Source organism: Gigantopelta aegis, chromosome 6 (assembly GCF_016097555.1).
Source record: "Gigantopelta aegis isolate Gae_Host chromosome 6, Gae_host_genome, whole genome shotgun sequence".
NCBI classification, from domain to species: domain Eukaryota; kingdom Metazoa; phylum Mollusca; class Gastropoda; order Neomphalida; family Peltospiridae; genus Gigantopelta; species Gigantopelta aegis.
Window position 1 is genome coordinate 4,302,753 of NC_054704.1, and position 14,636 is coordinate 4,317,388.

A 14,636-nucleotide genomic window follows, 5' to 3' on the forward strand; every position below is an offset into this window, starting at 1 on the left:
AAACACACTGTGTACAAGGCAAGTATCTGTTATTGGGACTGCGGGGGGGGGGGGGGGGGGGGGGGGGGGGGGGCTGGTGTTCCACCTCCTACTCAAACACACTGTGTACAAGGCAAGTCACAGATTTATTATTCATCATTTAAAGCTGCAGGTGTCTTTCCCAAAATATGTCACAGATCTTTTTGAGGTCTCGTATCAGATATAATCTGAGAAGTGTTATTTTGTAATGCAGAGTTTGACATATACACTAACCTGACACACGTGTAATATGTTTTTATTTTTACATTTACGAAAAAGGCAAAGTATAAGTATGAATTGTCTGATGGTGGTTGTGACGGTACATGCTCTTAAATTTGTTTCGCCTGTGGCGATTTTAATTGTGTTAGAGGGCTGTGTGCAGTTTCATTGCCCGTAGCCCAGATGGGCAACTTGTTACGTAATACTTCTGCACAACGGTCCTCGATCGGTACGCTTAATACACACCCAGCCAGGTGCGGAGGCCATGTGGCTAGTAGTTACGTAATATCTCCGGTAGTGCTGTTTATGGCCAGGAGATTGCTCGCGGTTGGCGACAGCCAGACTGACGATCAGAGAGAAATATACCGACTCTAGTAGAGGTAGAATATGAGATGATACGTGAGGTACCGCCTTGTACCCCCAGGCAAAATCCTGATTTATAATAAATAGCTAGTGTTTTAGAGATATCGAGGAGAAACATTTGGAAAGCGTCCAGGGGGAACGTTGTCCGTTTGGACTGGTAAATATATTATTTCTGCTCTGTGTATAACCTTGATGTGATTGATGTGACTTTTAAATATTTTAATACTGTATTATACCAATATTCTTTAGACAGTGTCTTCGGTCATCTGACGAAGTAAATCGTAGACTTGTTCTAACATTATACGAGTATTTGGTAATATAAAGCTTAGCCAGTCATCCTAGAAGACCTAGGTACACTGTAGGTTATTGTCTTTATTGTGATCGGTACCAGTATTAATTCTGTGTTACAAGGTTACTGAACGAGTAGTAAGGGTTAATTAAAAATTAACCCGTTAGGAATAGAGCTGTAATTCCTTTATTAATTAAGTTCCCCTGGAAGCGTTTCTAAATTATCACACGTTACTGAACGAGTAGTAAGGGTTAATTAAAAATTAACCAGTTAGGAATGGTGTTGTAATTCCTTTATTAATTAACTTCTCCTGGAAGCGTTTCTCAATTATCACACGTGTGGGTGTGGTGTAACGGTAAAGTGATTCGCATATTGTGTAACTAGACACCTAGAGATTAACTAATTAAGTGATCAGTTCTGGGTTGTTATTATTGCTGTTATTAATTAACTACTACGGCTGTACATTTGTCAGCGTAGATTAATACAGATTCCAAAGTGTATTGTGTTTTTGTTGTGTTTTCTAGAGAATTAACGTGCTATAATAATATATACTTTATATAAGATCGTATCTCTGATCATACCTAGAGACGAGCCATACTAGGGTTTAACTGCCTGTTACAGAGAGATCTAATAGATATACAGTTAGGAGAGATATTTTGATAATCGTGTTTTATTCAGTTACGGGAATTATAGAATCCCCGTGACAGTGGCTTAATATTAAAAATGAGCATTTATCTCCATTTCTGAAAAGGTCTAGATCATTGAAACTGGCTTTACAGTTACATCTGTGAATGTTCATATCAATACATGTTAAAAAAAAGAGCTTTATTAAATTTAAAGCTTAATTTAAGGGTTTTTTTAAACATGCATTGAGATATGTAGATGCAACCATCAGTGACACTAAATAAATTTATGGTGTGCAAGACATTTAATTTTACTGAATTCTTGTTCTGTATATCTTTTGAATATGAGGCCAAATTTCTTCTCCTCCCCCGCCCCCAAATAAATTATAACATCATGTGAAAATCATGTGTATTTCCATTACTCGGTATACAAAGTATGATTCAAGTGGTATTGTAATGTTAGACTATACACTCCATGAAATATAAACTATCTTCACATGAGTCTGGCGTCGTGAATTAGACTAATGTTGCAGTGTTTGTTGTTGCAGCACTCTGACGTGTGGCAGGTTGAGAGTCTGTACTTTGAAGCTAACCTGTTGGTGTGGACCGTTGTTCTCGCCCTGTTCACCTACAACGGCATCATGTCAGCGTATATTGCTCTGCTGTGGGTTATCTGTCCGGTGTTCATACGAAGTGTTTTGACCAAGCTGCTAACAAATGGCTCACCAGGTACAGTTTCAATCAATTCCACTGCATGTCATCTTGTTTTTAAGGTACTTTTTCCATTAAATGTACTATTAATAGGTTTTGTTTGTGCTTCGGTGTTAATATTTTTTGTATGTTGTATGTAGGTAGTTTTTATATCATGACAATCAGGCTCTTAGAATAGCCAGTTGTGTACACTTGTTATAGCATACATGATTCAATATAGATGAGCTGTCCACACCATCGTCTACCTGTCTCAACGTCCTCCACGGGTGCAGTCTCTGTGTATTTCCCTGCACTCACCTGGCATCCCTGTCCTCTGCCGCTAATAAAGCTGGTCTGACCCATGGCACTAGTCTGACTAACGACCGCCGGTAGTAAGGGTGTATAGTAAGTGGTTACAAGATCCTCTTAACAATGCCAGAAGTAACTTACTACTGAACACTCCCCGAAGTGGTCAGACTAAGGCCACAGCTAAACGCTGATGGGGAATGGCAGGTGTGTGGCATGAATAGCCACAAGAGACAAGCACCTGTTGCAGTTAGAGAAACAAGGACTAGGATGTGGACATGGACAGCAAAAGATGTTGAAAGATAGGAGTTGCCAGATTGGAAAGAAATGAGATGGAATTCCAAAGGAGAGAAAGGAAAGGGGGCAGTGGGATAAAAAAACCCCCAAAATAATAATTAAAAAAATAAAACCCTCCCCAAACATAGAAACATTGATTTGAAGTATATCATATTGGTTACTTACGTAATGCTACACACTACACAGGCATTGAATTTGGGAATTTTGTTTAGGATTCTGCCAGCATCAATAATATGATTCAGTATAGATGTTTTGGGATTCCGTCTTATAATATTACACTTCCGACCCAAAATCTGGGACTCGTGGAAGCACAGAGTTCTGCTAAATTCACAGCCTGATTGACTGTATCAATACAATTTCTGTAGACTGGTGCATGTTTTTCATGATCTACCTCTGGATGGAACAAATGACAGGTCCAGACGGGTCAGTGAACAATAACCATTCCCTCAATAATACTTCTTCTCTGTGATATTGTTCTAGTTTTGTTTCTATGTTTTCCATTTGCAGCCAATACACAAGGTGTTGTTGCGGTCAGCCTGATGACAGTATTAATCCCTGCTGTGTACACTCTGTACCTCACCATCACCATCTTCCAGCTGTTCACGCCCATCATGGGCCGACTTCCGGCCGTCATGCCAGACCTTCCTATCAGTATTATGTCCGCTTTCTCAGTCATACTCTGTATATCACCTCACGTAAGTAGTTTTTCCTATCAGTATTATGTCACCTTTCTCAGTCATACTCTGTATATCAGCTCATGTAAGTAGTTTTTCCTATCAGCATTATATCACCTTTCTCAGTCATACTCTGTATATCAGCTCATGTAAGTAGTTTTTCCTATCAGCATTATGTTAGCTTTCTCAGTCATACTCTGTATATCAGCTCATGTAAGTAGTTTTTCCTATCAGTATTATGTCACCTTTCTCAGTCATACTCTTTATATCACCTCACGTAAGTAGTTTTTCGTATCAGTATTATGTCACCTTTCTCAGTCATACTCTGTATATCAGCTCATGTAAGTAGTTTTTTCTATCAGTATTATGTCCGCTTTCTCGGTCATACTCTGTATATCACCTCATGTAAGTAGTTTTTCCTATCAGTATTATGTCACGTTTCTCAGTCATACTCTGTATATCACCTCATGTAAGCAGTGGTTGCAAAACAAGGCGTCGCATACAACGTTTACTACCCTCATTTCCGACGTCTATTTTTGCCACAGTTGCTCAGACTCCAGTTCATATTTTCTTGGTTCTTGTCTGAATGTATAGCTCGGCTGCTAGGGGTTAATTTCTTCAGGAAAACTTTGAGTTTCCCACGAATACAACGTCCATTACTGGTCATTGCCTTTGTTTTTAAAATATATTTTGTTTTGATTTATGAGCACACTAGACCCAGTGAGTTTCCGCGATAGCAGAAAATGGATGGAATTCCCCTTGTGAAATGGAATTTACATTTGGAAACTGAATTACGATTTTCTGCGAAGTTAAAAAAATTAATTTACTATTTTACTATTGCCACACACTGTAAAACTGACGGTTGACCCGTGCACAGTACTATTGGCAAACGCTAGAGTGGATTATGCACTTCACGGTAAAACAAATGGTCACATTGGGAACCAATCAAATATGTTAGCGAAACGTTTGCTGGTTGAACTTGGGGCTGGTTTACTGTTTAGTCTATTGCGTCTGTGCAGATGGGACAAGTTTTTTTCCAGGAGTAAGTTTAGCCAGCGGTTTGTCGCTAACGCTTGTCTTGGAAGACAGATTTTTACGCTACACATTAAACTATATGACCATTTCGGGAACCACCAGTCAAAATATGTTTGCAAACGTTTAGCAAAAAAACGGCTGGCTGAACGTTGCAATGTTACTTTATTTCCACTGTGTCATGCGCATACTTCAATTTGCAGACGATGTTAGACTGTCAAAGAGATGATGAAATAAATGTTTATGTTTTGTGAACCCTAAGCCCCTGTTGAATAAAGGATTGCACTTAATTGTTGGAAAATCATGCTTTATGTAGTTATTATAATTGTAGCCTTTGCTCCTGATGTGATTTTTTGCTACTAATACGTAGGCTTACTTTGATTTACTGACAAATAGCAATGCATGTCAATGCCAGTCAGTTTTCAGACCCTTTAATTTGTCACAACTTGTGTTAGTTCAATTGTTAATTACATGTTGTAGTCTGAAATGGAAATGAAGTGGAATTTACAAAAGCATGAAATGGAAAATAGTTTTTTTTTTAATGGAAAACCACTGAGTCATACTTGTTCTATTCTTGGGCCAACAAATTCACCAACTATATGCATTACAAGTGGACTAGACCTACACTGCACGTCTGTGGTGTTAATAGACTCCGGCCCATAGAGCCCCCCCCCCCGTGCCCCAATTACTGAGTGTCTGTAGCTCTTGATAAAACCCCAACTCCTACTCTGTCAGTTCCAACACCTACTAGTACTTCGTTTTGCAACCGCTGGTAAGTAGTTTTTTCTATCAGTATTATGTTTGCTTTCTCAGTCATACTCTGTATATCACCTCATGTAAGCAGTTTTTCCTATCAGTATTATGTCCGCTTTCCCAGTCATACTCTGTATATCACCTCATGTAAGTAGTTTTTTCTATCAGTATTATGTCCGCTTTCTCAGTCATACTCTGTATATCACCTCACGTAAGTAGTTTTTCCTATCAGCATTATGTCACCTTTCTCAGTCATACTCTGTATATCACCTCATGTAAGTAGTTTTTCCTATCAGTATTATGTCCGCTTTCTCAGTCATACTCTGTATATCACCTCATGTAAGTAGTTTTTCCTATCAGTATTATGTCCGCTTTCTCAGTCATACTCTGTATATCACCTCATGTAAGTAGTTTTTCCTATCAGCATTATGTCACCTTTCTCAGTCATACTCTGTATATCACCTCACGTAAGTAGTTTTTCCTATCAGCATTATGTCACCTTTCTCAGTCATACTCTGTATATCACCTCATGTAAGTAGTTTTTCCTATCAGTATTATGTCCGCTTTCTCAGTCATACTCTGTATATCACCTCATGTAAGTAGTTTTTCCTATCAGTATTCAATCGTACTCTGTATATCACCTCATGTAAGTAGTTTTTCCTATCAGTATTCAATCGTACTCTTTATATCACCTCACGTAAGTAGTTTTTCCTATCAGCATTATGTCACCTTTCTCAGTCATACTCTGTATATCACCTCATGTAAGTAGTTTTTCCTATCAGTATTATGTCCGCTTTCTCAGTCATACTCTGTATATCACCTCATGTAAGTAGTTTTTCCTATCAGTATTATGTCCGCTTTCTCAGTCATACTCTGTATATCACCTCATGTAAGTAGTTTTTCCTATCAGTATTCAATCGTACTCTGTATATCACCTCATGTAAGTAGTTTTTCCTATCAGTATTCAATCGTACTCTTTATATCACCTCACGTAAGTAGTTTTTCCTATCAGTATTATGTCACCTTTCTCAGTCATACTCTGTATATCACCTCATGTAAGTAGTTTTTCCTATGAGTATTATGTCAGTGTTTTTAGGTTATACTGTTTTATATGTTTCAATACATTTATGATACAACTTGCCAGTAAGGATGTTTCCATATTTTGACATGAACTTTATTGACGTTGTTCTTGTAACCGTATCAATCAAATATACATTGTATATTGGTTCAGATCGCCACCTCTATAAACAGTACCTTTTGATATACACATGTTTGATTGTGTAGTATGTACCCTATTTAAACATGTACCTCTGGGTTTTTTTTAATTTATGCTGTAAGTAGAATTTGTTAAACAGATGAATACAGTCAAGTTCCGATTTGGTTATTTATTGTAGATTGGGTTAGTCTACATATCTCGCAGAATGTCTCAGGTTGTGGTTGCCATGGTAACCATCTCTCTAGTCGGTATAGCAGCTGTCTTCTTGACGCCGCTTGGATTCCCGTTTACAGCAGACAGAGTTGTATCCTCACAACAGAGAGCTATGTTTTTAGTGAGTGCTTTTTCCTGTGTATATCTTTGGGTGCTGTGACAGGCAATATACAAATCATTATTACAGATTAAAAAACACAAAAAACCAACATATCTATGTTTTCTTTTTTATTATATATACAGTTACTTTTATCTTGTACCTTACTGTTAAAAAAACAGCCTTAGTGGCATCGTGTTTAGGCCATCGGTCTACAGGCTGGTAGGTACTGGGTTCAGATCCCAGTCAAGGCATGGGATTTTTAATCCAGATACCGACTCCAAACCCTGAGTGAGTGCTCCGCAAGGCTCAATGGGTAGGTGTAAACCACTTGCACTGACCAGTGATCCATAACTGGTTCAACAAAGGCCATGGTTTGTGCTATCGTGCCTGTGGGAAGCGTAAATAAAAGATCCCTTGCTGCTAATTGGAAAGAGTAGCCCATGTAGTGGCGACAGCGGGTTTCCTCTCAAAATCTGTGTGGTCCTTAACCATATGTCTGACGCCATATAACCGTAAATAAAATGTGTTGAGTGCGTCGTTAAATAAAACATTTCTTTCTTTCTTTCTTTTACTGTTAAAAAACATTGTGTAATAAATAAGAGATGCATTTCCTGTCTTCTTTTTCTGTCTAAAATTTACTTTTTTATGTTAAATTTGTTGTTGACATATATATAAATATAGGAAAATGTAATAGTGTAGAAATATATCTTAATTCATTGTTTGGTTTAATAAACTGTTTAAAGGGAATATTGTCTAGTGGGTATATTACAATAATATTTTGTACAGTCAAAAGAGAATATCCATTAAAAATTGTTTTGCCCTCAATTATAATGTATCATATTGATTAACCAAAACTTAAAATTATATTACTACTGAAGAAATTTCTTAATGTTTTTGTTATTTTAGTGGATTGTCAGATTGTCAGAATAAAAACTAACAGAAAATGTCTGTTGCACTTTAATGTAATGTTTGTGTTTGATTAATAATCATTTACTTTACTTTCCAGCATATAGACCGTCGGTTTCACAACATCGACAGGGAATATAAGAATGCATCATCCATATGGTACATTCCGTTTGACTACCATGGTATTAAGTCGATTGAGAAGTACGCCCCAGAAGTGTTCAAGGATGCCTTTCCTGTCCGGTGTGAGGGAGCATACTGTGGCCGGCCATACACACTTCCTGTAGTGTCCATGTATCAGCCGGGGTACAAAACAGTTCTTTACTTGTGTCTCACATATGTCTACTTTTGACATCTAGAAATATATAGTTCCACTTTCAAAGACATTTGACTGAAACTAATGCTTATAGATTAAAATCCATGAATTATTTACCATCACAGTACCAACAAGTAACCAGACTGAATAATTTGTACTGTGTAGTGACATTCTGCTGTAAATCATGAACATATAAGGTCTTGGAGTGGGATACATATATACAAAAATGCATATAGTTAAAAGATGAGAAATTGGATTCTTTAAAAGGGTTACATTTAACTGTGAACTTTGACTGCAATTTCGAGAGCCGCTGACATTTTACTCTGTATGATTTGGTTTGCCACATCTGAAAAGGTTTCCCTGCTACAGACCATGATTATATCCAGCTAAGATTGCCATCCAGGGCATGTAACTTGCCATGCGAATTAATGAGAGAGGAAACCCATCGTCCCCACCATGTGGGCTACCTCACTGATAAGCATGTTTGATTTTTGTAGACACTGTGTTGACGTGCCTGCTCCTCCACTCAACCTGACCGACCGGTTTTCAATCAAGTCTCTAAAGAAAGAACAACTCTCGTCTGACACTGTGAGGCTCACACTTGAGGTTACTGGTGAGTATATTCTGTCCTCTCCTCTGATGGTGTAAGTCTCACCCTTGAGGTTACTGGTGAGTACATTCTACCCTCTCCTCTGACACTGTAAGACTCAATGTTGAGGTTACTGGTGAGTACAGTCTACCCTCTCCTCTGACAGTGTAAGTCTCTCCCTTGAGGTTACTGGTGAGTACATTCTTCCCTCTCCTCTAACACTGTAAGACTCAATGTTGAGGTTACTGGTGGGTAGTCTACCCTCCTCTGATGGTGTAAAGCTCAATGTTGAGATTACTGGTGAGTACAGTCTACCCTCTCCTCTGACAGTGTAAGACGCACCCTTGAGGTTACTGGTGAGTACATGCTACCCTCTCCTCTGACAGTGTAAGGCTCACCCTTGAGGTTACTGGTGAATACATTCTACCCTCTCCTCTGATGGTGTAAGACTCAATGTTGAGGTTACTGGTGAGTACAGTCTATCCTCTCCTCTGACAGTGTAAGGCTCACCCTTGAGGTTACTGGTGAGTACATTCTACCCTCTCCTCTGATGGTGTAAGGCTCAATGTTGAGGTTACTAGTGAGTACAGTCTACCCTCTCCTCTGATGGTGTAAGGCTCAATGTTGAGGTTACTGGCGAGTACAGTCTACCCTCTCCTCTGACACTGTAAGACTCAATGTTGAGGTTACTGGTGAGTACAGTCTACCCTCTCCTCTGATGGTGTAAGGCTCAATGTTGAGGTTACTGGCGAGTAGTCTACCCTCTCCTCTGACAGTGTAAGACTCAATGTTGAGGTTACTGGTGAGTGTATTGTACTCTCTTGTCTGACGGTGTAAGGCTCACCCTCGAGGTTACTGGCGAGTACAGTCTACCCTCTCCTCTGGCAGTGTAAGGCTCACCCTTGAGGTTACTGGTGAGTACATTCTTCCCTCTCCTCTGACACTGTAAGACTCAATGTTGAGGTTACTGGTGAGTACATTCTTTCCTCTTGTCTGACACTGTAAGACTCAATGTTGAGGTTACTGGTGAGTACATTCTTCCCTCTCCTCTGACACTCTAAGACTCAATGTTGAGGTTACTGGTGAGTGTATTGTACTCTCTTGTCTGACGGTGTAAGGCTCACCCTCGAGGTTACTGGCGAGTACAGTCTACCCTCTCCACTGACAGGGTAAGGCTCACCCTTGAGGTTACTGGTGAGTACATTCTTCCCTCTCCTCTGACACTGTAAGATTCAATGTTGAGGTTACTGGTGAGTACATTCTTCCCTCTCCTCTGACACTGTAAGACTCAATGTTGAGGTTACTGGTGACACTCTAAGACTCATTTGAGGTTACTGGTGAGTGTATTGTACTCTCTTGTCTGACGGTGTAAGGCTCACCCTCGAGGTTACTGGCGAGTACAGTCTACCCTCTCCTCTGACAGAGTAAGGCTCACCCTTGAGGTTACTGGTGAGTACATTCTTCCCTCTCCTCTGACACTGTAAGACTCAATGTTGAGGTTACTGGTGAGTATATTCTTCCCCCTCCTCTGACACTGTAAGACTCAATGTTGAGGTTACTGGAGAGTACATTCTTCCCTCTCCTCTGACACTATAAGACTGAATGTTGAGGTTACTGGTGAGTGTATTGTACTCTCTTGTCTGACGGTGTAAGGCTCACCCTCGAAGTTACTGGTGAGTACAGTCTACCCTCTCCTCTGACAGTGTAAGGCTCAATGTTGAGGTTACTGGTGAGTACATTCTTCCCTCTCCTCTGACACTGTAAGACTCAATGTTGAGGTTACTGGTGAGTACATTCTTCCCTCTCCTCTGACACTGTAAGACTCAATGTTGAGATTACTGGTGAGTACATTCTTCCCTCTCCTCTGACACTATAAGACTGAATGTTGAGGTTACTGGTGAGTGTATTGTACTCTCTTGTCTGATGGTGTAAGGCTCACCCTCGAGGTTACTGGCGAGTACAGTCTACCCTCTCCTCTGACAGTGTAAGGCTCAATGTTGAGGTTACTGGTGAGTATATTCTTCCCTCTCCTCTGACACTGTAAGACTCAATGTTGAGGTTACTGGTGAATACATTCTACCCTCTCGTCTGGCACTGTAAGACTCAATGTTGAGGTTACTGGTGAGTACATTCTACCCTCTCGTCTGGCACTGTAAGACTCAATGTTACAGTTGGTGGTGAGTACATTCTGCATGAAGGTTGATTTTGTAAGCTACTTGTAAGGGGCCATCCATAAAGTATGTTCACACAAAATAGATGTTTTACATCTCCTTGTACACATTTTGTACATTTGATGTTTACACCTCTCCCTCCCCCCCCCCATGTATGGACATACATTGCCCCCCATGTATGGACATACATTGCTGAAACATCCATTGGATACAATTAGGAGCTTGGATTGCATATATTTTATACCAATAATTTCGAGACATTTAAGAAATAACAGAAGTTAATTATTTAAATGTGTTAGTGTATTGTGGTGTGTACGAAAGGTGTCTTGTAAACAGTTTTGTAGTCACCAGTCTGTAGATGGTGCTGTGGCTCAGTGGTAATGTGGTTATCGGAGGCGTGAAGGCTTATAGGATTACTTACCCTCAGTGGACTGGGTTTTTCGTCTTGATGAGTTAGTGCAAACAAACGATCCCATGCTCCTTTTTTGTTGGAGTCATCTGTTAGATGACAACAGGTTTTCTAGGTCTGTGTGAACAGATTCTGAAATAACCATGTTAGACATCAGTTAGCTGTAGTTAAAATGTGCTGAGATGTCAGTAGACAAATATTCCTTTCCTTTCTAAACATTCTGTAAGATCTGTGTAGTTGAGCAACTCACACTTGTTTTATGTCTACAACAGCAGAAGAATGTGATTTCATCACTTGTACTATTGCCAGGTCCAAACCACCGAAGTTGTTAGAGGAATGTGATTTCATCACTTGTACTATTGCCAGGTCCAAACCACCGAAGTTGTTAGAGGAATGTGATTTCATCACTTGAATGTGATTTCATCACTTGTACTATTTCCAGGTCCAAACCACCGAAGTTGTTAGAGGAATGTGATTTCATCACTTGTACTATTGCCAGGTCCAAACCACCGAAGTTGTTAGAGGAATGTGATTTCATCACTTGTACTATTGCCAGGTCCAAACCACCGAAGTTGTTAGAGGAATGTGATTTCATCACTTGAATGTGATTTCATCACTTGTACTATTTCCAGGTCCAAACCACCGAAGTTGTTAGAGGAATGTGATTTCATCACTTGTACTATTGCCAGGTCCAAACCACCGAAGTTGTTAGAGGAATGTGATTTCATCACTTGTACTATTGCCAGATTCAAACCACCAAAGTTGTTAGAGGAATGTGATTTCATCACTTGTACTATTTCCAGGTCCAAACCACCGAAGTTGTTAGAGGAATGTGATTTCATCACTTGTACTATTTCCAGGTCCAAACCACCGAAGTTGCTACATCTCCCCTCGGTCCGGTGTGTCACTCAAGCGCTGGTCCATGGGTAGCGGGTACCCTAAACCATCAAAAACTGAGCCCATCTTCAACCAGACCACCTACTTCCTGTACTACGCCCACGGCGAAGGTCCGCCCCGAGTGTGGGAGTTCTTTGTGGAATTTCATGTAAGACAATATCTGTTAACATTTGGTGTATAAACAAAAATTGTGAACTGATTCTTTAGTTTAAAGTTTTGTAACCAGCAATTTGTATTTTATTTATTAATATCTTATGTTATCATATACAGTGGACTCTTTATAATATGGATTTCTGTGTAAACTGGCATGATAAAAGAGTCCAGTTCAGTGACATTAATTTGGGAGAACTAGTCTAATTTTGCACTCTGTATATCGGCAAAAGAGTTTAAATATTTAGAAAATATGGAGTATTCAGAAGCGAAGCGAAGCGAAGGTCTGGTCTTTTATAACAAACAGCCCTCACATTTGTAACATTAATTTAGCATGACATTTTATTTTTAAGTTGATATTATGAAGCTTAAAGTAACAATATGTAAAACATAAAAAATGTTTTTTTAAAATGCCATAATACATATTTAACAGGTTGATCGCAGACGTTCGAAGTCAGAGCCGATAGTTGACATTGCGTTCTCGGGTCACTACTTGCACGGAGAGAAGAAGGTCACCCCAGCGCTGCTGTCGTTCACAGAAAAACTGCCGCCTTGGACGGTGTTCGTATCGTGGGTCGCCACTTACGACATGTACCAATTTTAATGACACTGGACCGTGTTCGTGTCGTGGGTTGCCACTTACGACATGTACCAGTTTTAACAGCACTGTGGACCGTGTTCGTGTCGTGGGTCGCCACTTACGACATGTACCAGTTTTAACAACACTACACACTTAGAACCATTTACTCCTCTATGCATACCCATGACTTTTGTTCAGATTGGTTTTTACTGTGTATGTGACAATGTTTGTTTTTTTAATTACTTCAATTATATTTGTTGTTAGTCTTTTTTTGTGTGTTTATTTTAGTATAATTGTGCATTTGTATGTGATTTTGTTACTAATATCTTACATGTGATTTGTTACTAATATCTTACATGTGATTTGTTAGTAATATCTTACATGTGATTTGTTACTAATATCTTACATGTGATTTGTTACTAATATCTTACATGTGATTTGTTAGTAATATCTTACATGTGATTTGTTACTAATATCTTACATGTGATTTTGTTACTAATATCTTACATGTGATTTGTTACTAATATCTTACATGTGATTTGTTAATAATATCTTACATGTGATTTGTTACTAATATCTTACATGTGATTTGTTACTAATATCTTACATGTGATTTTGTTACTAATATCTTACATGTGATTTTGTTACTAATATCTTACATGTGATTTTGTTACTAATATCTTACATGTGATTTGTTACTAATATCTTACATGTGATTTTGTTAATAATATCTTACATGTGATTTGTTACTAATATCTTACATGTGATTTGTTACTAATATCTTACATGTGATTTGTTACTAATATCTTACATGTGATTTTGTTACTAATATCTTACATGTGATTTGTTAATAATATCTTACATGTGATTTGTTACTAATATCTTACATGTGATTTGTTACTAATATCTTACATGTGATTTTGTTAATAATACATTACATGTGATTTTGTTAATAATATCTTACATGTGATTTTGTTAATAATACATTACATGTGATTTGTTAATAATATCTTACATGTGATTTTGTTAATAATACATTACATGTGATTTGTTACTAATATTTTACATGTGATTTTGTTAATAATACATTACATGTGATTTTGTTAATAATATCTTACATGTGATTTTGTTAATAATACATTACATGTGATTTTGTTAATAATATCTTACATGTGATTTTGTTAATAATATCTTACATGTGATTTTGTTAATAATATCTTACATATGATTTGTTAATAATATCTTACATGTGATTTGTTAATAATATCTTACATGTGATTTGTGAGAGTTGTTTTTGTTGTACTCTATCTTAAGTTTATTTACTTTGTGGATTATTTAAATCAGATTTATATATTTTTAGCAAAATAATGTATGTCAGATTTATTTTCAGTTTGTTGTTTACATTAATCAGATTTATATATGTTAACATTAGAATGTATATTAGGAATTGAAATTTATTAGTCTTTAGATTTTGTTTTGTTACAATTGATTATATAACTGTTCATACCATAAAATGGTAATATTTTTAAAACCTGAAAACTCATTTACCAGTTGGAAATGGGAAGAGTTGTAGCTCAGTGGTAAAGTGTTAACCGGAGTTGTGAGGGATTGTAGGATTGATCAGTTTGTACCTATGACACATCCATATTCACAAAACATCGTAAGCCTAGTTTTACACGTAAACGTAAATCTAAGACTGAAGAGCTATTCACGAAACAACGAAAACGTAAGTTACGTGTAAAGTTGGACGTAAATATAAGAGTGCCTCTGGTTACAACTAACGCTGCACGTAAGTCGTGTACATATAATAAATCAAGCATGATCACCG

The 14,636-nt window shown here is 38.0% G+C and overlaps 1 protein-coding gene across 1 annotated transcript in view; it reads left to right on the top strand.

Annotated features, from left to right (window-relative positions):
• LOC121373889 (endoplasmic reticulum metallopeptidase 1-like) overlaps window positions 1-13,086 on the top strand; it is a 39,882-nt gene extending 26,796 nt beyond the window's left edge. Inside the window, exons 13-19 of the mRNA XM_041500687.1 lie at window positions 2,061-2,241; window positions 3,313-3,500; window positions 6,659-6,814; window positions 7,800-8,002; window positions 8,510-8,625; window positions 12,042-12,226; window positions 12,662-13,086. Coding sequence (XP_041356621.1) covers window positions 2,061-2,241; window positions 3,313-3,500; window positions 6,659-6,814; window positions 7,800-8,002; window positions 8,510-8,625; window positions 12,042-12,226; window positions 12,662-12,832 — 1,200 coding nt within the window. The 3' untranslated portion in view covers window positions 12,833-13,086. The remainder of the gene's footprint in view (window positions 1-2,060; window positions 2,242-3,312; window positions 3,501-6,658; window positions 6,815-7,799; window positions 8,003-8,509; window positions 8,626-12,041; window positions 12,227-12,661) is intronic.
• Window positions 13,087-14,636: the final 1,550 nt, after the last annotated feature.